Raw genomic sequence first — 25,030 nt, 5'->3', positions numbered from 1 at the left:
GATAGATAATAATTTTTGAATATTTTATTAAGTTAAAATATAATGTTTATGATTATTATACTATTATTATTATTAGTAGTAGTAGTAGTGATAGTACACCATTTTATTACATTTTCTGAAGTTATAATAATATTATCTTTAGACATTTGAAAATATCAATTTTTATGGAAAACAGTCTACATTTATCGAAAAGTATTATATTAGTCAAAAACTAATTTAGGCACTGGAAATGAAAAATACATTTTTATTTTAACATTGACGATCTATAATGTAAGGCTATTATTTATATTCTATATTATTTATTAGTATAAATATATTTAAATATAGGTAATTGAAACTTATATTGTAAAAAAATACCTGCGATGTTTAATAAATTCTATGTTTATAATATTTTACTAAACTAGTTGAAACATTATTTAAAAAAAATAAATGTTCCAAATAATTTATTTTTTACTATTGTCATAATATAACATATTATATGTTTTAACAGTATTTTTTTAGACATTTATTTATATATGAATAATTTGCTAACGAGTATAATTTAGCAAATAGGTAATGTTATTCTGATAACGATTATTATTTATTAATTAACAATTTTTTTAAAGGTTTCATAATATAGTTACTATGGTAGTATAGTTAATAATATTGCTCATGGCGATGACGTGTGAATTTGAACTGTTTCAGATAGGTGATTAATGATTTGAAACTTGACTACGTCATATGCATAGATCATAAATAGCATAAGTTTATTTATAAGCTTGCCATTGTCATATTTAAAAGTGATGAATAATACATATTCACGGTTATAGATGGATATATGCTGTAAACAAATTTGTTTGTGAAACTTAATAATATGATTTTTCATAAATATTAATAGGCAGTGTGTGAAATAATAATTTTAAATATTTTGATGATATTATATAATATTATGATGTATTTTAAGGTTTTGTAGTCAGATATAAAATATTCTATAATGCTGCAGCAATAAAACTAGGAATATTGAAATGTATCAAAATATTTTTGATTTAACCGAAGTGAGTTTATTTAAGACGTAATGGAATGATAATAATCGGAATAATAATCGTTGAATACATGAAACGATCTTTAGCGGATATTGGTCCATGTTTTGTTAAAAATGTGTTACTTAAATTTCTTTACAATTTAATTTTGTTTGTACTCACGTTTGATTCAAAACTACTTGAAGGATAAAAAAAGGTATTCTTTTTTTTTAAGGACCTGTGCCCAATTTTCAATCTATAGATGAGATAGGTAAATAAAACTGTTGAGGCAACCCAAATAAAGTGTTCCGTGCATTCTAAACAAAAAACAAATTTTAAATGGATAATATGGCAAAACCTCTAAATATCAGACAATCTCAAAGTGTCTCATTCACTCGGTCCAGAAAATTTGTTGTTTCCAAAAAAAAAAAATGTCTGTTAGGTATTTGGAGGTTAGGAGAAGTTTTACTGTAATTTGTAAAACTCATCATTTTATTGAAAAAAAAAAAAGTTTAGTAAGTTATATTGTATATTATTATGTAATACATTATTTTGTTGGTTTGTTGACAGATACGCTGAATAAGAAAAAATGAGGATTTATGCCGTTCACGGATTTAATTCGATCCTCTCGCGAAATACATTTCCATATGCCACGTAACCCGCAATCCTAGCGGGGAACTCAGTGTATTTTCAATAGTGTGTCAGATATAAATCAATATTCCAAAACACTGTGGGAAGAGCAAAACAAATCTAACAAAATGATACCCACAAACGTCATGTCATTCATCAACAAGGTTAGTGTTTAATTCAGAGTTGAATGGATTTTAATGAACTCGTATACCAACATTGTTCTGTTTTCACTGCGGTGTTAATTTTCTTCAAGAAATAATAGCTACGGTGATGTAATATATCCTTCTTGAAAATTCAATTAGTGTTTCAAGGATTCTCTGATATATTTTCCGGGATTCGAAAACAGCGTTCAATTGTATTAGTATACTAATACGTGTGCCACATGGGCACGCATTATTGTGTAAATGCTTGAACGGTTTATTACTGTTCATATACAGTCTTAACAACGATGTTAACAACCGATTGGAGGGAAAAATAAAAAAATAATCACTCGATAAATTCGCCAAGAAAAAAATGAAAAATAGAAAAATAAAGGTGAAAATATGTGTGCGTGTGTAAAACATAATGGCTATACATGGGAGGGGTGAAATGTCGTAAATGGAGTAATCAGCTGCCTTTGACGTGGCTACGACGAGAAAATAATGTTCTGTGTTTATAGAGTAGAAAAGAAATGCAGCCTCCAAATGGGGTGAAAAAAATAAAATAAAGGGAGAAACTTATTGAGAACTTTTTAAGAAATATAAACAAGTAGGTGAACCGTACGAGCACTTTCAAGAACATAATTTTTTCTTTGTGATAGTATTGTGTAGCAGTGTCTTTCATATTCAATTGCTAGCTACTGTAATATTAATCAGATTTAAATATTTAATGTTTTTAGGGGTTTTTGACCTATAACATATGAATTGTCTGTCAATAAGTACGTTATTTGGACTTAAAATATAAGAGTGATAATAGAATGGGGAAAATAAAACTACTTTTACATTTTATCATATTTTTTTTTTCATTGTCACTAAAGACAAAAAAATATATTTTATAATTTTTATTCATTGCATAGTAAAATAAAATAATCATTTGCATGTTATAAATACGAGTGATATCGATATATTAAACTTAATGGTTGGTAAATCAATAAATATTGTTAAGATGAATCAATTCTTGAAACTAAATTGTTACATATTATTGGACTGTGGATAAATAGCAAATAAATGCTATGGTTTATGTTTAAAAACATTTTTTCGTTTTATTGGTTTTCAGTAGTTTTTATTAAAATTAAATACACAAGTTTATGAGTTTTATTTATATGCTCTGGACAAATATAAAATAAAATGAAACATAATTAGTTAATGTATAGGTATAACATTACTATGTTAATGGAAAATAAATCAGTCTTTATTTCAGATGTATTACCAGATTCTTATGTTCCATGATATTATTATGAAAATTGTGGTCAATGTAAAATAATTGTTTTAATTTTATTATTTTAACATTTTATGTACTCTAATATTTTTCATCCATCTGTTTTGAATATACTTTAATCAAACAAATTGTATTCGTTAGCATAAATATTAATAAACAACATTTTTAATCTACTTTTATAATTTTTTTTTTTTGTGGGAAGAAGTCTGGTTCTCCCTATTGTTTTAAACAAAGAATCAGGTAGAGAAATTCATGTACACCTACAAATGCAAAAGAATTTACGCGTGGGAAAATGTCTAGTATTTTGCCTATGATAGGTTTAGATTCTAAACATAATATTTCATTAACGGTTATTAACTAACCTTTAACCAAACTATTGATTGATAAAAAAACCAAAAATACCCAAATAAATCTCAAGCTAAACTTCTTTAAAATAAACTCAAGCCAGTTTTAAACTTATAAAAACATGCTTCATTGAAACTATAAGTTTTTTTCAAAATGACAATGATAAAACGATTCAAAAACTTCAGCCATCTATACCAGATGTCCATATAATATTAGTTGACGTGTACTGTGAATTTTCACACTAGCTGTATTAAATTATGTATGACCGTTCAATGTAATGAATCAAAATTTGTCACATGTCAAGAGTTTTTTTTTTAATGATCGAAAAAGTTAGCTAACCCTTCACCTTTGTGCTCATTACAATTTTCGGCGTGCAAAAATTCATAATCATCAAAAATCATTATCATCATAATCATTCAAAAATCATAATTTGGTAGGCGAAAATAGTTTGTTTGTTAGAATTTTCATCGTTAAAAAATAAAGTCAGAATAACGTATAATTTAAACTATAATATAAATGGTAGCGTAATAGAAGTAATAGTAATAGAAGTTCTAATACTAGAATATTATATTATGATCGATCATGTTATAGTGTTTATATAGGTAAGCTATGGATAAATGATTATTTTCCTAGAGTTAAAATTAAATTATGAGGACCTATGATGCTTAAACATATATTATTTAATATTATGATCGAAGTTTCAAAATTTTTTAGTATAAATATTTAGCTGTTACATTTTTAACATTATAATAATTTATTTTCTTCAAAAGTAATGAAAATGTGAATCTATTATTAAAACTAATACATATATAAATAATCATTAAGATAAAGTAATGTTTCAAAAAAAAGACGATCAATGTTATAATAAATAAATAAGCATCGTGTAATTTTTGTAGGCAACATAACCTAATAAATAATAAGTTCATTTTTAGGATATTATCAGTGTTGGAGTTGTAATTTCGTGGAGAAGCACAAAGATAAATGATGAGTTGATAAAAGTATGGTCGCTAGTAAAATTAGGAATTATGAATATAACCTTGAATGTTTGAGTATTTCCGAAGTACAACTATTAATCAAGGGATTCGGGAGTCTGTCATGCGCGCATTTCTTTTTCTTTTTGATGAATTTCTATACACTTGACACAAGAACACGATATTTTAGTATATTGTATAATACAGTAATTTGTCCTTACATGGAGGGTAAAATGTATTTTTTTTTATGAAAACACATGTAAGTGAAAGGATGAGGGAAACGAAATCATTTTTCTTGATGTAGCTTGGATTATGTTTATGGATTTTATAATTGAAATGAAAATAAACCATTGGTTATTGTGATGTAAAGAAAAATGTTGCTAACAATAGCCATACTAGAAAATTAGTTGGTATAATATTTCGTATATTATGATTTAACAATCATTATTATATTGTATTAATAATATGTTCGAATAATACATTTAAACATAGTGGTAATAATTGTTTTAAAAATTTAAACTGATACTTCTATCAGTTATAATTTACAACAATTAGTACCTAGTGTGTTCTATAATAGTCGAGGACTTAATGGCATATCTAAATATTACTTTTAAGTTTGAATGGAATTCTTATCGCATTTGGTCGAAGAGTATGTTTTCATAAAAGTTTCAATGAGTTGGTAGGTACTGCATATATCAGCGGCACACACATAACATACAATTGCTTACACACTAACCTTTAATAAGTATTCACATCTATCTAATGCATAAAGTTTTCTTAAAGACAAATTCTGTTACATTTCACAGATTCAAAGGAAACCAGTTAAAAATATCACGTGAAAATACCTTTAGTGACGCACGTGGGGATATTTTTCATCTCAGTCTATTTTTCATAAATTATTTTGTAGATTTTCCAAAATCAGTGTGTCTTGCTATTACACAATCATTTGATCACTAAAACTTCGAAATATGATTTTTCTAAATCTGTTTTATTTATACAGTACAAAAATTAAAAACTAATTAAGTCGTATAATACTTCAACAATAGAGTAAAAAAAGAATATAATATAATTTTTAATATAATAAAGAGCACTTAGAAATGTATACAATTGAATTGAAACAATCATTTGTATTTAAGCCAAACAAATTACACCCTTCCCCCTCGCGAATCACAATACTATGTGGCTCGCGTGCCGTAATACTATGTACTATGTACTTTCGTCTCGTCTAGAATATTTATTTTTGGTATTATAATATATTATTACTATTATTATTCGGTTTAATTTATTTAAAAAAAAACAACATTTATTTGAATTTGTTTATATATTATATTATATTCTGATATAAGAGGGACGAGGCTTGGTTAGAGTAATCGGGTGTGCGGTTGTCCAGTGGTCAGTCGTTTGGGCTGCAAAACCCTGTACACTGGGAAATTGAGTGGTAAACTGGCAATCGTAATCATCATAGATAACCACGTCGTAGAAGTGGCAAATGTGCTAAAGGAGTGAATCAAAATGACTCAATTAATGGTTGGGCACTGTATATATTTTTCAATAAAATAATCTTATACATTTTTAAATTAATTAGAATTTTTCTGTATAAAAAAAAGCTATTGAAAAATTATTTTCATTTAGGTTAGGTAATTAAATTTTATTATGTTATGCTAATTTTATAAGTCTTAAATTAAATGAAAAAATAATTCACTATACCATATATAACAATTTATAATTTTGGTGTTATTATTTCCGACAACTAGTTTTTTTTAGTGAAGTAGTATTAACTGATATTTTTTCTTATACAATATATATTTATAATATCATATTATGTTTATGTTAACTTAGTGAATACAACGAATAATTTATAATATAATATGTAACAGTTAAGGTTTATCCTATCCTACAATAGAAACTATCAAAGAGATTTTAGGGACTATTGTATGTATTATGAACCACGATTTTCTATTAAGACTTGCATATTGAGCCTCAAATCAGATATAATATTATATCCTTTATATTTAATTAATATCAATACAAATCCTTTATACTATAAAATCTATTCAAAACGTTTATTTGAAAATTATTATATTATCCATGATTCATTATTTAAAATGCAACTGAGTTTTAAATGTATGAGTAGGGACATATATTTCATACTACGTCGGCGAAGCAATAATTTGATAGATTTATTTTCATGTAAATATAATTGATTTAATAAATTATATAATATAGTAATCAGTCTTAATTACCTTCCTACTAATTGTGTAAGGATATTTATTTTACTCGCTAAGTGATTTTATATATTACTAGCTGAATAACCCAAAAAATTGTGATTAACTAACTCCTTTTAGGTGTAATTTTCTGTGACTACTGTGCCTATGGAAGAAAAATCATATTAGCCATCCCGCGTGGAGTTGCCCGTGAATTTTGCTTATGGTTATGCGAACAGTATATTATCAGCGAAGCAATCTTCCTTCGTTAGATTGCAGACACAGTGAAGTGGGTGATAAAATATAGCCTCCAGCTTTGTAGTTGAAAAAAATGTTTATACAGTGTACCTAAAATAGTATTGAAGTCATAGTTGATCATCCCGGATATTTAGGAGTATTTTATATTTATACATATATTAATATATTTTGTGGGTTATTTTATTTTATTTTATTTTTACGAACAAATCGGCGTAATTGTACTTAGCTTATGAAATAATTCACATATGTAACCTGCAAGCAAAAAATAAAAACAAAAAAAATAAATAAAAAAATAAATAAACAAAAAAAAAGTTTCAATTTCAACCGTGAGTCTTACGATCCCTGTTTGACCACCTCTCTATAATATGAATATCAGAAAATAATTTCTTATTGCACATCTAGATCATTAGAGGAACCACTTTTCCAAATATCAAGTTCGTACGTTTCATATTTTAAAACTAATGTTGTATATTTAAATTAGATATCGCTTGATAGATGGATGGCACAACTGTTGTATTCTTTCAACTCCTTATTTTCTCTTTTAGTGGTTGAATTTCCAAAAATCTTTTCTTAGTGGATGCCTACGTCATAGTAGCTCTCTGTATGCCATATTTCCGCTAGATCCGTCCAATGGTTCTGGCTAGGCAATGATGAATCAGTCAGGACATCAGTCTATCAATTTTTTCTATGTTTACCCCTTTTAACCCCCGTAGGGTTGAATTTTGAAAATCCTTTCTTAGGGGTTTTTTGAATCATAAAATGAAACTACTGACTAAATTTCATATTCATAGCTTCAGTGGTTCTAGCTAAATGATTATTTTTATTTTTACCCCTTTTACCCCTTTTAACACTTGTAGGGGTTGAATTTTTAAAAATCCTTTCTTAGTGGGTGTTTACATCACAAAACAAAACTTCTGTCCAAATTTCATACTCATAGTTTCAGCGGTTCTGGCTAGGTGATAATGAATCACTCAGGACAAGTCATTATATATAATATATAGATATAACAAAATATTTACAATTTACAATTTAAAGCCTATATCTTTAAAAACTTTTTTAGTCAAATTATTTAAAAATGATGAGGTAACTTTCGATAAGAACTTAAATGTTTGACTGTTTTCAGAATTTTACAACTCCAAAGCTTTTTTAATAAATGTAATTAAGTCTGTATGTTCTTAGAATACGTATTTATTTGTAATATTACAATAATATAAATTTGAATATATTTTTAGATTCTAAGTGGTGCGAAGAGTGTATTGTTTTTACAACGATGTGTTTTTTTTTAATATTTTACTTTTTTATTGTGTCTGCGGACACTTTGTCTATCTAGTAGAAATAATGATCAAATAATCAAGATTGAGAGAGGTTTCTGGTATCAAATAAGATCTAGTTAGTACTTTTGGGAGGTCAAAATTGAAAGTTCTTGGTACTTTTTAAATAATTGGAGGAGGGGGGAGGGAAATAATATGAACATAATTTGTTAAGGTTGTAATATTTTTATTAAAAAAATTTTTGGGTAACCTTGGTTAACTTTAGATCGACTTCACTCAGAATAGTTTTTCATCGTAATATCTAATTAATGAAAGAATTGAAAGAATTGAAATGTATACCACAATACCACATCCATTACAGTGACGAGGTATACCCGAAATCTACTATACAGCAGATTGGTTACCTACATAATGAAGATTTTTTTTTACTAGAAAATCTCTTTAAAATATATGAATCTCGTTGCATTTAAATTTAAAGGAATTAACTTTATGATATTATATTAAACCGTGCAGTATTTCTATACTGTTGTCTCAATAATAATACATGTATAGGGATCGACTTATATGTAATTAGATTATTGTCTATTGACAAGAGAATAATATACACTTCTTGTCTGGAATATTGTTTAGAACTGCAAATAATGTTGTAAAATTCTCGGTTTCCGACTGTGTAAAATACGGTTTAATATATTATCGTGTAAACGATATAATAATAATGTTCTTGTTCTTGTAATAATACAGTGAATTACAGTGATTACATCAAAGGTGAAAATATTATTTTGAGTGATATCGGTTGGTTTTGACTTCGTTCTAGCCTCGTTATTCACGGGGATATGATTAGATATGCATGTTTTGCCCATCCTGGACCCTCATGGCCTCATGATCCATTCGCGGACAACAGCAATGCCACTATCAGCTTTATGTACATATAGCAAGAAATATAGCCGACAGGTATAAAATGTTTTATTACCTATATCATAAATTACGATGTATATCGTGTCGACTGTTAACGATGGCTTTCCGTCAACGTACTACCTACAACACCGTGAAACCAGCACGTGGTGTCCAAGGACAACGCGTGGGTTTCTAACCTATATCCCTCGACCCGTCTAGGGATCTGCGGGTGGATCGTACTACAGGTGCTAAGCCATTTCCCTTCAATTCTCTCTGCTAAATAGTAAATATATAATATACGATATAATGTACACGCGTCTTAAGCACTTGGTAAAATCTAACAAAATCCTAATCTCTAAATTTTTTTCCGTCAATGCGACAGTCTCATGCCACGGCCGTTTTCCACGGGATTAACGTGTGGACCTGTTTAGAAAATTCTCTCTCTCTCTTTCTTTTACACACACACACACACACACACACACACACACACCGTGTGCCTGGGGTATTGATTATTATCTGCAACGGAGGCGGTGGTGTCAGCGGTCGAGTCTCCGCTGTCGTAGAAGAGTAGGTACACGCGCTCCCCCCCGTATAAAATATCAACTCCCCCCCAGCGCTCTCTCTCGCTCCCGGAAACTGTTGCTGAATCGCCGCCGATGACGGCGCGTCGTTAGTATTATATTGTATAGTTCCGCGCTACGCTCTCCCTTGCCACTTCCCGCCATTTATTATAAAAACGAATTACACGCCCAAAGTGCCACCGCGAGTATTTGTCTTTATGATATTTCGTGTAGGTAAGTCACGAGGTATTCATGTCACGATAGTATATTATATAGTATGTACCTCCATCTACCTAATTACTTTCCATTCAACGTCCGAATAATTTATTGTCTTGTAAATTTGTATGTGCAATTTCAACCATCCTAGTGTGAGCTTAAATTATCAACGCAAATTTCCATTTAATTTTATTATTGAACATATTATACGCGTTTTATTACGTTTAAAGATAAATGGTTGGAGGATAACACCGATATTATTTTGAAATTTAACTAATACAAATTCATTACGCACCCAAAAAAGTATTAACTATTATTGGTGTTTATCATTTTATTACTCAATTATTATATACTATGATGATCATTATTGTATAACGTTTATATTAGAGTTAGAAAATACAGAACTGAGTAACTGATTATCTCTTAAGGTATCAATGATCATTATTTTAGAAATTACAAAAAAAATATAAAAATGAATTTAATTTTAAACGACTTTCTTGTTAATGTCTCAGTTTTCCTCGCAGTTTGAAATTTTCTCAAAAACTGATCGAAAATTACAAAATGACCTACCCTTAGTTCCATATTCTAAAGTGTTCAATTTTCAATCAATAGAAAGTCCATTAGGAATATGATACTTTTAGAGTATTCTGTCTAACCAAATATTTGAACCCAGTAAAAACAAATAAATTATAAAAAAAAAATAACACATCATTGTAAAACCAATATCTTATTCGTTTCGCTCAAAATCTAAATTGGATAGGTATAATGTATATTATTACGAACATGTTTATTATTTTATGTAGGTTTCTTAGTAATTGTTGTAGTGAAATTGAGTGATATACATTTAAACAAAAACATTTTTGACATCACACGAAATAAAAAAATATTCGTATACGAGTATACAGAATAATATTATCTTAAATTAGGATATAACTCATAAGTCATAATCAAGAAATTAATATTGGATTTTCTAGAAGGTAACGAATTATCTTTGTTGATTTTATTCATAAACCTTTAGAAAAGTATAATAAGAAAGGATAGTAGAAGCATGATTACTGACACCCATAATATTATACGTATTATTATTCTAAAATAATTAATAATGGATCTTATGAATTCACGTTAGTGCGTTTCAGGGTTTCAGGTCCTATACTACAACAAGTTGATTTATGTGCATTTATGTATTTTTGTTTGTTATAAATTATAATTACTATTTATTATGTACGATATATTTGGTAGTATTTTAGTCTTCAGAGAGAATTTTGGATGTTGATGATTAACAAATTAATTAAAATATATTATATACCATATAAACTGTATGATATTATTATTTTTATTTTACATACCTTTACAATGATTTTATAATATGTTATTTTTACATTATAAATTCTCTGTGAAATTTATTGATTTCTATTTTTATTTCTACTTGTTTTTATATGAATAATTTTATTGTTTAAAATAAATTAGATTTTAATAAATGTTACCGGAACTATATTATAATATTCTATTCGTAGTCAGTGTAAATTAATTATGCTGAATTTATTGTCGTGTTAATTTTGTTCAAATAAAAGCAAAAAGGTCATTTGCTGAGTAAACTATATTTTTGGATTCAAGCTTTAGTAACCTTTAATTATTAACAAATTTGATTACTCAGAATATTTTATCTTTAAATTGGTTTTTTATCGAAGATTTACCATGACGTATACAAAAAAAAAATGTTAAAAGTATATATATTTTTTCCCACTCATTGAGTAGTTGAGTATAATTACAAACTATTAGGGCATTTATAAATTATACACGATAATATATCTAATGGCTCTTAACGAAGGCAATAATATTTTAATGTATTCAGGTAATGGAATTGGTATAATTCTCTCCACTCTAAAATATAATATAGTGAATCTTCTAGGAATACACTCTCTATATAAATAATAAATAGAAACTTTTATGAAACAAATTAAAATAACTATTGAAGTTCAATTTGAATCTAACAAAACATAATCAAAATTACAATACTACGAAAAATACCTATATTAATAATTATTATACTGTACATTGTAATTTTATTCAAAACAGTTAATTAATAGAAAATATTTATATGAACAACCGATTAGAGTTAATTGCAGTATTCAATCCGTTACTTTGAGTGATAAATAGTTGAGGATTTTACACATTTATTATTAGGTATATAATATTGCTAGGTACGGTACCTACATAATATAATATGCACTGCAGCATGGCATACCGACTTCCGTATTCCCGTTCATAAACTTTGTTTCTAACTTATTCTTTTTACTAATTGTTTTCTTTAAGATTTCTCTGTGATATTCAAAAATTTAAGATATTGAAATATGAATTGTGTGGTTTTGATTTATTATTATTAATTTATATTTATTTATACAATTATGATTTTAACATAAAGAACAATACTTAAGGTTAGAATATCAAAATGTATTTTAAAGAAACAATAAGGTATTATGCACAAATATAATTTTCTAAATTAAAAAGTTATTATTTTCATAAGATAATACATTTTTATTTGTATAATTTATTTTTAAAAATAATAAATAATTAAAACCATACTGATTTGTACTTCTCGAAATGTAATCTAAACGTTCACATTATGTTTCATCCTACTATAATTAGTCTGTAAGTGGTAGGTCTATAAACAGTGGATTCACCAAGCAATTATGAATTTATTTTAATTATGATTTTTGGAATTTTCAAATATACTTAAATACTTTATTTTCAAATTCTTGAGATTTTTGCAATACTAATGGAGTATTTTTTGGCGATCCAAACATCTGTTTTTCAAATGAGACACTCTTCCCCCCCCCCCCCTTATTTAGTGGATAATTGTTCTGATAATTTTGATGTATTAAAATCAATATTTTAACGAGTAGTTTTTGAGTTATTGAACTTAATGTACTAAGGGTAATATGCCCATAATGCAAATAGGTTTGGATAGGATCTATAGCTATTTGAATATTTTATTGATTAATATTCATCTAAAGTGTATAGTTTGTGAAAAATGGTAGGAGTATAATTAACACTAAATGTGTAGATCCAATTTTCTATTATACAAATATAAAATCCATTTTTAAGGACCATCGTTTAGTATAAACATATAACAACCTATTGAAAAACTACTCATTCAAAATTTGTATTTGGAATTTCAAGAATTTAAAAATAAGGATTTTAAGTGTATAAAAAATTTCAAAAATCAGAATTTTAATACATTTATTATTAAAGGAAAATTTGAGGTGAGCATGATTAGTGAATCCCCTCGTTATATTAAACGTGTTTTTTTAAGTATGCATCTGTACTTTTACTTTATAGTAATAAATTGTACTGGTACAGTTTTAGCTTGGTTTAAATTCTTGTTATTAAATATAATTTTTGTAGGTTTTTTTATTTTAAAATAGTTATGGTGATGTAATGATAGAAACTGCATGTGTATTGTTGGTTTTAAACAGCTTACTAAAATACATTAAAATAAACGGTATTCTGTTCAGTGGAAATGTAAATGTTCTTGATATAAGTGATTTTGATGATTAGTACTAGTCGTATCCAGTACGTAGTTCTTCTTTATGGTTCACAATAGTTAACTATTTGTAACTAGGTTAAGTATTCTCCAATTCGGCGTATTTCGAAATAAATGTGACATTACCCGCATTAGCACTAAAGCCAATTGTTAAATTTTTGTTTAAACGTAGAAAATATTTTATACTGAATAAACATATTTAATCAAATTTAAACATCATATTATTTCAATAAATAAATAATTAGCTGTAAATATTGTCGATTAAATATAATTGCGTATGAGCCGCATTATTATTCTATAATGTTTTATGAAAGTAAAGAACTACGGTAAAATGAATTACAAAATATTTTGACAATATTACTTGGAAACTATGAAAATAATAATATCCAGATAATACGTATCATTTCAGTATCTGAAAACAATGATAATTTTAAGTTCCCAAGTGAATTCTTTTAATTTAAAAAAAATTAATTCAAGTATCTATAAATGTTTTGAGATAAGATTTCATTATTATTATAACTTTTGTTTAAAACATTATGTCAAAAGACAAAGATTTATTATAATTCATTCTTTAGGAAGGATAAAATATGTTTTTTGAGGGGTCTTATTGTTTTAATGAGTGAAGTAAGAGAAGTTTTTTTCACGAATGTTGCACTTAATTTTTTAGTATAATGTATGTCAAATACAAAATATTTACTCGAGATTTGTTATGTGTTAGTAGGACTGTAGGAGTGCATAACTAATTTATAGCAATTATATATTTTAGATGTGTATAAATGATTGTACTGCCATGATAGTGATAAAATGCAACATTATAATATCCACCACTAATTTTCAAAATATATCTCGAAAAGATGACCTGCATGTATAGAATAAATCAATTTATTAAATTCGTTTGAGTATCGATATAGTTATCATCTTCATTTTTATAATTTATGATAAAATAAAAAACTAATTAATGCACATATTTTAATATCCGCATAAAATGTAGGTAATACAAATCTAATAATTTGTTTTAAATGATTTTTAGTAAAATATTGATAGAAATTAATTATTATTTTTAATTATAGAAAATTAAATTACAATTTGACAGACGACAATAATAATATTAAGTGAATACTTAGTAAGGTTAACTGAAATCACTTGTTATTAACTTAAATATATGATAATTAAATAATTTAAAAAATGTGTTAAATTTTAATTTATGTATATTTTTTAAAACTGAGAAATGTATAGAAATTTATTGAATTGTATATACAGTTTAGTATTTGAAAATACTTAACTATTAACATTTTAAACGATTGATTTAGACTTGTTTAAACGTATGTTTTTTTAAAAAAAATGTTGTTTAATAGTTCTATTAAATATAATAATGTTTCTTTGACGTATTACGTTTATACAGAGAATGGTTAAAAAATTATATTTACATGTAATTATTATTGATGGCGGTGTATAATGCATTATGAATTATGATATACCTACAAGTAATAAATGCTGTTATTATGATAGATGTATACTAACTAAAATATTATGAACACCAACTTATATTTAGACGTACTTTAATTTAAAAGTAAATTCAAAAACTAACACAATTCGTCTGCAAATGTTTTTTCATTAAAATGAACAAAGGTGTGTAATCCATAATATTATATTGTTTGTTTTTTTATTATCAGAACCTTTAAACAATAGAAATATAATATTATGACTATTATACATCACAAACCTTTATCGTCTATAGAAATAAGGCTAGTGTTGAGATATAAAACATTATTAAAATAATAATGAAAATGGCTATCATCGTTATTGTTACAATAGGTAAATTCGTTAAAAATTATATTAAAAAAATTCGTATGATAGTCAATAAGATACCGATATTAGGAGGTCGTCGACTTTCTCTTCGGTCGCCTTTGTCGAGAATTGTGTCTCACGGGAACATCGTTTTGGGGTTTGTTACTATATTTATGTTAGTGAATTGGAGATATATCGCCTTTTTTTATTTTGAAAGTGGTTGGTGAAACAAATCACTTGTGTATTGTTAAACAGATGAGGTTAATTTAAATGTATCTTAAAATATTGTCTTGGACCATTTAGGCATCCGATGTTAAAAAAAGTAATGTATAAAAAGATACTATTTCCAAAAATAAAATGTAATTTTGATAATAAATAAATTTAATTACAATCAGAAGAATAAAGGTATAGTGCAACCAATTACATTAAAATATCCTTAATTTGTATTGGTTCTATTACAGCCTATAGGATATCATTAATAAGTATCGATAATTTATGACGTCATCGCAGTAACGCTCGATTTTACCATCACCACATTTATTACCCATTTATCCACTTACCATACTTGACCTTAATATTTATAAGCTAATATTTTGAAAATGTTAATCCATCAAAATCATATAATTGGCTTAACACAAAATTATGGTACCTAAGTCATAAAGGTGTTTATGTACATCGGGTTAGGTACAGCATTATATTAAATTATCATAATATATATCATAAGAGCCTTTCGTTTAAAAAAAAAAAAAAAAAACTACCCTGTATTTGAAAATAATCAACCATTTTTTAGTAAATAATAAAATCTATAAATACGATAGTACCTCTACGTATTGTAATTTGTAATAACATTTATAAGACTAGCGCTTTGATTTTTGATTGCATAGATTATGTCGTAACGTAATCGAGAGCAGCTAAACTCTCATTGACGTGATTCGGGTGGTGGCATACACTGGATGAGGTATACCGAGGTCACCACACAGTGATGATAATAATAAATTAATACTATTGTAATTTTAAATAGGTACCTATGTGTTGCGAATAGTAATAATGACAATAATAATAATAATTAATATTCTATGTGATCAGGCCGAGGACAAACAGGACAGTTGTCCCGGGTGGACAATTACATTTTTAGTAGCAGACATTTTGTGAAACGAAATTTAAAACAAAAGTTCTGTACAGTTTTTTTATTTGCATTATTTTTAAGGAAGACTTATTAATTATTGAAAAATATGCATAATGCGTACACATTCTTTGCGGTGACCGTTGTGATGATCATGTTACCGCAGTGGTGGTATAATAACTAAACATAATATTCTGCATATTATCATTATGTAGTACATTCACAGTTACACAGCTTGCTGCAGTTTGCATATCGTATCATTGAGCAAGTATTTGTCTTGGAAATTCCATAGCACTCGGACTGATGCACTTCTATTTTTATTTTCGTTTGTACTGTTTTTGATTACAAATTATAGCATCAGTATAATATACACAATGGAATATTATTTTAATTTTTCATGTTTCATTCCCTGTATTTTAACTGGTTAGGTATATAATTATTTAATTTACTGCGTATAAAACGATTTATTTGTACCTACATAACTTCGTTATTATTTTAGTGTAGATGAAATTCTGTGAAAGATAGATTTTAAAATCTACCCCCCGGCGTCATATTCTTTAATACGGCACTGAGTAAACGCTGGTGTGCATAACAAAGTATATAATTTTCTATATTACCTACATTTTGAGTTATTTGGTAGGTATATGTTTATGTATTCAATAACTATCGACTTTATTAAATAACAAATATTATATATTACGTACGAGTGAGCATAAACTATTAAATGTAAACAAAACTTGAGAGGCTATAAAATATTTTATTTATTTGGCTAATCCAATATAATAAACATTAACGACTATAATTTAAATTAAATAAAATCAAATCCAATTAATGAAACATTTAATTAAATTTAGTATTGAGATACTATTTACCAAATATTTCAGTTAGTTTTTTTTCATATAATTAAATATTAGAACTAAAATGTATTCGTTGATAATTTTTCACATACAAGTACAAACAGCAACATGATATTGTTTTAAAAATATAAAACAGTTTTTTCAATATTTTGGTTTTTACTTTACATAGTATAAAATTCCTTCGATGTTATCATTTTACTCCGAGATTGAATACTTTTTGGAATTTTTTTTTTGCAAGAAGTTTGTACTTATAGATCGGACTCGCACTCACTGAACAATTTATAGACAACAATTAAATTAAATTCAGGCTTATTACTCTTTAATGTTATACGGGCTTGAACTCAAAATAAAAATGTTTGATTTAAATTTAAATTTTGCTTATTGATATTACTTTTTACTGAATTCAATTTAAAAATAATATACTGATATTAAAATGTTTATATTATTGCACAGTATCGATTTCATTGTGTTCTGAGTTTTTCGATTTTAGTATCAATTTAAAACCACTTTTACATTTTTATGGTGTTTTAATACTACTATATTATTTTCAACTTTGATAAGCTATATTTGATCTATAGCCATTCTATATTTTGTTTACATTTCAATAAATAAATTATTATCCAGCTTCTAGCGGTGAAAAATATTAAAACGTCGAATTTTAATAAAAAAAATATTGTGATTGTGCGTTTGGATGATGATTCTTGAAGTGTATAGTTGTAGGCCATAGCGTATTATTATTTTAAATTTTTTAAGCCAAAAATAGTTACGAAAAATCGAAAATCACGTTCTTTCTTTATTATAATTTCCTTGGATTTAAACATACGAATAACGCACATTTTCATAATATTGTAATATTATCTACTTGTTCGTATGTATATTATACATAGCGAAATAATATCATATCATAACCATATTATATAGGTTGAACGATACATAAATTCAGACGTATAATAATTCGCACGGTCTAGTCAAGTAGGTACTTGTCGACGGTTGTCCGGTGTCGGTGTGGTTTCGGTTACCACGTCGTATACATTATAATATTATAGTACGATAGTGGGGTAGGTATAATATTATAGTACGTACATTTATATTATAATATTATTATTATTCGTACATACGTAGCGTTATTGTTATATTATTATATTGCGAACGGGACGCGTGTTCCGCGGCAACGTCGGAGCGCACAGCTTTTACCTGTTACGCGCGGGGGACGAGCGAACACCGACGGCGGCGACCGCGCGCGCGGTGTGCGTATAATAATAATAATAATAATAATAATAATAATAATACGCACACAGTCGGCGGTGGTTGCCCGGGCGGTGGTCTGCGTGCGAGCGTGGCGGGACGCGTGGGACGGCGGCGAGGCAGATGGTCCCGGGAACGACCCGTACACCGCGGCCGCGGAGTAGTAGTTGTAGTCGTCGTCGTCGTTGTTGTCGTCGTTGCCGCCGCCGCGCCGCTGACGGCGGTGTGTGCATCGCGCGCGCTACGCCATAATCAATACGTTCACAACAACCCTGGATAACGCGCTCTCTATACCTCTGGGCAACCACCTCGTTCACCTCGTCCACCTAGTCCGCCGCGCTTACTCCCCACCGTCGCCACCACTACCGACGCTCACGTTGCTGCTGCTGCTGCTGCTGCCGTTGCCGTTGCTGCTGCCGCCGCCGCCGCCGTCGTTACCCCGGCAGCGTCGGTACCCGTTATTCCCGGTCGCCCGCCCTTTCCGCCCGATCGCCAGCGTAACGCGCGATGTATAGCGTATACGCGGGTGGCAGAGTTCGCCTACCAGTTGCGCTCTCCACAATATTATTATCAGACGACCAGAAACCTAGCTCCTCGTCGTCGTCGTCGTCGTTGTCATTGTCATTGTCATTGTCATCGTCACCATCATCGCCGTCGTCCTGTTTCTCCTATTCCGCTTTATAAAGCATCCCACTTACTTAAAATATATTATTATTGTGTATTATTCATATCTGTCCTCGCGGTTAAATGAATTACGACGTACACTGCTGCTGTCATCGTTGTCATTGTCGTTGTTGTTGTTGTTGTTGTTGGTGTTTTTGTAAGCACATAATATCAACTCATACAAAATGGTCATGGTAATTCTATTAGTTGTTTGAATCGATAACTGGTGTAAAACCGAAAGTCTCCGGGAAATCCCGTTTTCCCTCAAAAAGCTATAAAGTTCAAATGAAGCTTCGACGGTATTGTGTGGTGGATTCGTTTCAACGGGCCTTGCGATTATGGAAGTGCCTGGGTCTAACTCTTAAAAGTTTGTTTGGATGTTTCAGTGATTTTGAAGTTTGCCTTATAAAAGGTGAACTAGTGATGTTACATTTTAGTATAAACGGTTGTCACGAATATCACAATAATTAGTAGCACATTCCTACAATGCAAACATTTAACCAACATATTATAAATAATGTACAATGTATACATAATATTAATATAATCTACGGCCAGTACAATTATTTCGCGTTTTCATGAACCTAACCTAACCTAACCTAATCTAATTCTTTCAAAAGAACGATCAGATAGGTCATAGCTAGGACGCTAGGTACTTCTATGTAGATAGTGTGCTCAAGCGACCGCTTGTAGCTACTTATATTTACCTCTAGTTCGCATGAGAATAAGCCCATTATGCTATAGTGTCATAGTGTTAATTTATTGAACACCATATATTTTGTACTTTTATGGTATCGAATCATAAACATGTCAGCTGTTAAGACACGAATACCGCTAAGGAGATGGTATCAGTTTTCAGTTGAAAACACTTAACCCTATAATCAATCTTGGAATGCGATAATGTCACGACTGAACAACTGCGACGACACTGTATAAAAATATACATATCACTTATTATAAGTCCACAGCACTTGTCTTTTTTTACATTCAAATTATTTTAAAAATCTTATTTGAAACACTGTGTAAAGTAAACTCAATATTATTTTTTCTGTGAACGTGTAATTAAGTCGAACATCGGTTAAATTATTGATTCATATTATTTATTTTTGGCAATTTTCAATGGATATATTATAACTTGTTTCCCATAACAAACAAGAATAAAAATATAAAATACGAATAACAGTTCTATTAACTTATATTAGTATAATATTATTCCTCGAAAAATTTAATTAACGAGATCAATTTATTATTATAATAAATACAGTGCGGTAGGTAGTTTATTGTCTCGGACAAAATCTATCGGGGCCAAAGGTGCTGTGTAAATAATTATACTAACACAGGGTTTACAAAGACATGCGTATTTGAAATAATAAAATAATTTGTCCATCATAATAATAATTATTAATTAATAAGTAATTATGTAAAATAATAATTAAAACATTATACGGATGGTATTTCTAGCAGCTCAATAAAATATAAATCGTATGCAATATAACACAATATTTTATTAGCATTAATTGATGGATTAAGTCAATTTGAATTTAATTATTTAAATATAAATAGTAAATAGTTATATATCTTATTCGAGTTATAACTCTAGCTTGTTCAGAATAATTAAGATAGAGGCACTTATTAGCTATTATAAATTATGTTTGTAAGAACTTAAACTAAAACCAAAATAAATTAAGTGTATTCATATATTATAATACTATTATCTTAGAAATTATTTATGAAATATAAAAGTAGCTTAAACAAATTAATTATAAAACTTTTTCAAATTAATTTAAACATAGTACATTCATAATTAAAATTGTATAAAATAAACAATATTTGTTCACGCTATAGTTGTAAATAATTAAGATTAGTGAGATCACTAATTGTGCGTTGAGATAAATGACGTGTTAGATTTCAAGATTTATATATTGTATATTATGGTACGTGGGTTATTTTATTGCAATTTACTTTCGATTAGGTACGTGATTTAAGATAGGTACTCTAATTTTTATAAACTCAATCACGCAGCGAATCAAATGATACAGTAACATCGGAAATCTGAACTTGCGCACTTCAGTTTCATTACGACATAGTACATACGCATTACGCACATTATGTTGTCGGCTTGTAAACGAACCGACGACGATAATCCACGATATTACTTGATATTCATGTTAATATGTTATAGTCGTTAAAAATCTTAAATCGTAATACAGCACGTTACGCGATTATTTTTCCAAGGTTTCTGTTTGGGTTCTACTAACTTGACACATAACAATATATAACAACTGCGGAGCCATATTAAAGTGTCTATTTTCACTCAAGGAGCCTGTGGATAATATATAGGTGACTTTGTGCATCCTACATTTGGCCCTTGACGCCAGAGGCGTGTTCAGGAATTTTTAATGGGGGGAGTGGAGGAGTTAACGTTTTTGCTAGGGTAAATTGCCTGATCTAAAATTGAGAAATACAATAATTATAATTGCAATAAGTACATGTTATATATTTGTCAAGTGTCCATTTTGGGGGGGGGGGGGGAGAGTTGAACACGCCTCTTCTTGACGCACAATATTTGAAAAATCGGTGGCTATACCGGTGGCTAAATAGTATTATATTATATCGTCGTAGGGCCAGATGTGATTAACACTCGTTTCGCCACTGCAAAACATTGCAAAACGGTTAGTTAGTCTATGGATACAGATTTGTGGCTGGTTGCATTGCATAACACTATACACAGTACGTTTAAATTAGTACATTAAACACTCTGGTGTTGGAGATATACTTGGAGAAAACGGTCACGATGATAGTTTCATTATAAGACGTCTTGTTATGAGTATCGCAAACAATATAATAATTATGAGATCGACTGTCTTCTCGGCCACGATTTATGCTTGGGCTTAAGACATGAAAACCTTACTGGATTTTTCCGATACATTTTTCGATGACAACTTTCCGTCCGAAAATTCCGTAGTGAGATTCTAGCCCGATGCCCGAAGTCCACCGTATATTATTATCAGCTTAATTACCGTAATATTTGCACTATTATATATTATAGTATATTGTATTTGGATCTTATGATCCGTTGAAATTTAATATAAATAAATACAGTGGCGGATCCAGGGCTTAATTTTGGGAGGGGCATGGGGGGAGGGGGGGGGGCAAAAGTACAAAAAGTTCCAAAACTGGCTACACATTTGGCTAAACACAGTATAAAACAAAGGAAAACTACGGCGATTGGGGGGGGGATGCCCCCTTTGCCCTCCCCCTGGATCCGCCACTGAATAAATATACTCCAGCAATTGTATAATAGGACTAGAAAACATTATTATTATATGGGTTCGGCCCGTGTATTGTTCAAAAATAACAAAAAAATAAAATTAAAAAATACCATACCTAAATAGTCCTATATTTTTGGAAAGCGGGGTAGCGTGTGTGTCATCATTCTTGCAATAATCATCTTTGCCGTTCAGTTTCTCCGTGTCCTATTCGCCATCTATTTCATGATGTTTTTTCATACAACCGTATTGAGTAGTATACGCTGAGATTTCGTCCACAAATTTCCATCTATAAGTTAAAACTTAACCACCGGTGTGTTAATATATACATAGGCAAACTTCTAAATACCAGACACTCTCGATTGCTGAAATTTTGTCCACTATTCGGAGATGTGTCCGGTATTTACAGACTTAAGATTGTAGTTTTTTTTCCCAAAACAGGTTCGATTTTTTTGGAGTGTCCACTATTTAGAGGTGTCCGTAGGACTGATAATAATGCTATGCTATAAGACGACATTTTGGCGAAACGAGTCTTGAACGATACTCCATATCACTTCCGGCCTGACATTACCTGCCATCCGTTTCCCTAGGATTAAGTACCTATCCTCTGATAAAGGTACCTAGCTGCAGGGTAAACGGACTTTTCGTCTCAGTCAATGAAACCAGTCCACGGAAGTTTCGTCTCCGTAAATTGTTAAGATAAGAAATTTGGCCCCCGGGAGTTATATAAGACGTTATTTAGCCGTAGTTTACTTATATTAGTATGGTAACAGCGACAATTGTATACGCCTCTATAACGCTCTTATTAGTTATTAGTAATTTATTGTACGTTTAATGTTTCTATATAATAATATGCAATGTATAATGCAATGTTTGAAAAATACTAGTTAGACCTTGGTAAAATAGTCGTACGACTTATTATTTAGTACACCATTCGAATATTGACTATTGTACATTATGGTCATTGGTCGCCATTCGTATTATATATATTACCTATAAAGTCATATAGATCGCGTATGCTAGAGGTCTAGGATATGTAGAGTTACTCGAGTTGTAATATTATAATTGTGGACGACAACGGAATAATTGGGTGGAGGGAAAATTTGGTGGGTTTAAACTTGAAAGACAAAAGCGTCCCAAATATAGAACGTTTTTGTCTTTGGATAACGGCGAATGCTTATAATACCATCAAATATACTTTTAGATATGATATAGGGTATGGGTTTTTTTCATTTTCTATTTCAATACAATAATTTGGCATTTGTGTTGTACTTCACTTAACACTGCGTAACAATACTATTTTATAACAAAGATTACTCATAAAATAATAGTAATAATTAACGAATAATTGTAGGTATTGTAATGTAATAATTGTATAAAAGATATAATTTTCCTGTATGAATAATTATAAATTACTTATTTGCCCGTTTTTTTTTTAATTTCACAAAGGTGTCATAGCCTACTTAAAAATATATAGGCACGAAAACAGTCCATTAAATGTCAGGTGAATTATCCATAAACGGTTGACAGCCAGAAATATTACAACTGGGTAATTAGTATTATTATTGCAGAATAGATTCTGTGGATGTCTTTGATATCAACGCTAAATAATTCATATTTTCCGTAGAATATTCCATTTTTACGTATTATAATTCTTAATAATTATAACACGATATTATTCGAGAGTAAATAGTATACCAAAAACTTGTTCTTCTGAATATTATTACCATAGTCATTAATTATTCTACTGGCGTAAACGTCGAATAGCGTGTGTGGTGTGTAGATACACAAAAATTAATTACTAGCACAACACTTGTACGTATAGAACAATCTTTTTTCACACTAATGATTTTTTGATAATATTTTTTCATTTTTTACTCGACATTACTTGATCATATTAATTTGAAAATTAAATTCAAAACTGTATACTTGTATAGTACATAATATATTATGTAGCTATTTAGGTATATTTCTCTATGATATTATAGAAATTATTTGTTAAATTTATCATTTTAGTATATGACTAATATCTGGTTACGCGTACCTATACATGTTATTTTGGGAGAAATTTCGGACGTTAGTGAATATTATTATTTAGACTGCCATAGGTAATAGATTGTTTTATATTAAGAAAACAATAAATAATTCTTGTTCGGTTTTTATTTTATTTTCTAAAGCTATCTAATACCTTATCAATACTCAAAATCGAGTTTCAATTTAATACCCAGACAGCATTTTGAAATGATAATATTGTTATATTATTATAATAACATTACACTAATATTATTCGTTATTATAATGTTATAATAATATTTTTAAATAAAAAATTGCTGTCTGGGTAGTACATACATTAATTAACTCATGACAATCTTAATCTTCTTAGATATTATGTGCACTTTGGAAAATATATGTTTTAATTTTAAATTCGAGACACTCCGGACACTGTGCTTATTATCAAAACCAATGATTTCCTATCTAAGAAATTCTATTAGCTATACTAACAATTGAATATGTTTTATTGCTAATTATAAAATATAACGAAAATTATTAACAAAATACGTTATAATTAACAGTGAGTTTAAATAACATTTGTGGGTATGCGTTTCCATCGTGTGATCCTGCAGTTTATATTTATTAGATAACACTGGAAAATGCATATAATATTATAGCTGTATATTAAATAATAAATTTAACAAATAATTTCTATAATACCATAGAGAAATATACCTAAATGACTACATAATATATTATATTATGTGATAATAGTGATCCAACCTA

General features: G+C 28.7%; 1 protein-coding gene across 1 annotated transcript in view; it reads left to right on the top strand.

Moving 5' to 3' along the window:
- LOC132938338 (regulating synaptic membrane exocytosis protein 1) overlaps nucleotides 1–25,030 on the top strand; it is a 219,767-nt gene that overhangs the window by 27,966 nt on the left and 166,771 nt on the right. The window contains exon 2 of the mRNA XM_061005117.1: nucleotides 1,569–1,792. Within this exon, the coding sequence (XP_060861100.1) occupies nucleotides 1,757–1,792 (36 nt within the window). The 5' untranslated portion in view covers nucleotides 1,569–1,756. The remainder of the gene's footprint in view (nucleotides 1–1,568; nucleotides 1,793–25,030) is intronic.

The sequence above is a fragment of the Metopolophium dirhodum genome, chromosome 2, assembly GCF_019925205.1.
Source record: "Metopolophium dirhodum isolate CAU chromosome 2, ASM1992520v1, whole genome shotgun sequence".
In the NCBI taxonomy this organism is placed as follows: domain Eukaryota; kingdom Metazoa; phylum Arthropoda; class Insecta; order Hemiptera; family Aphididae; genus Metopolophium; species Metopolophium dirhodum.
Note: the sequence above shows the minus strand (reverse complement) of the source record. Positions and strands in the feature narration are given on the sequence as shown.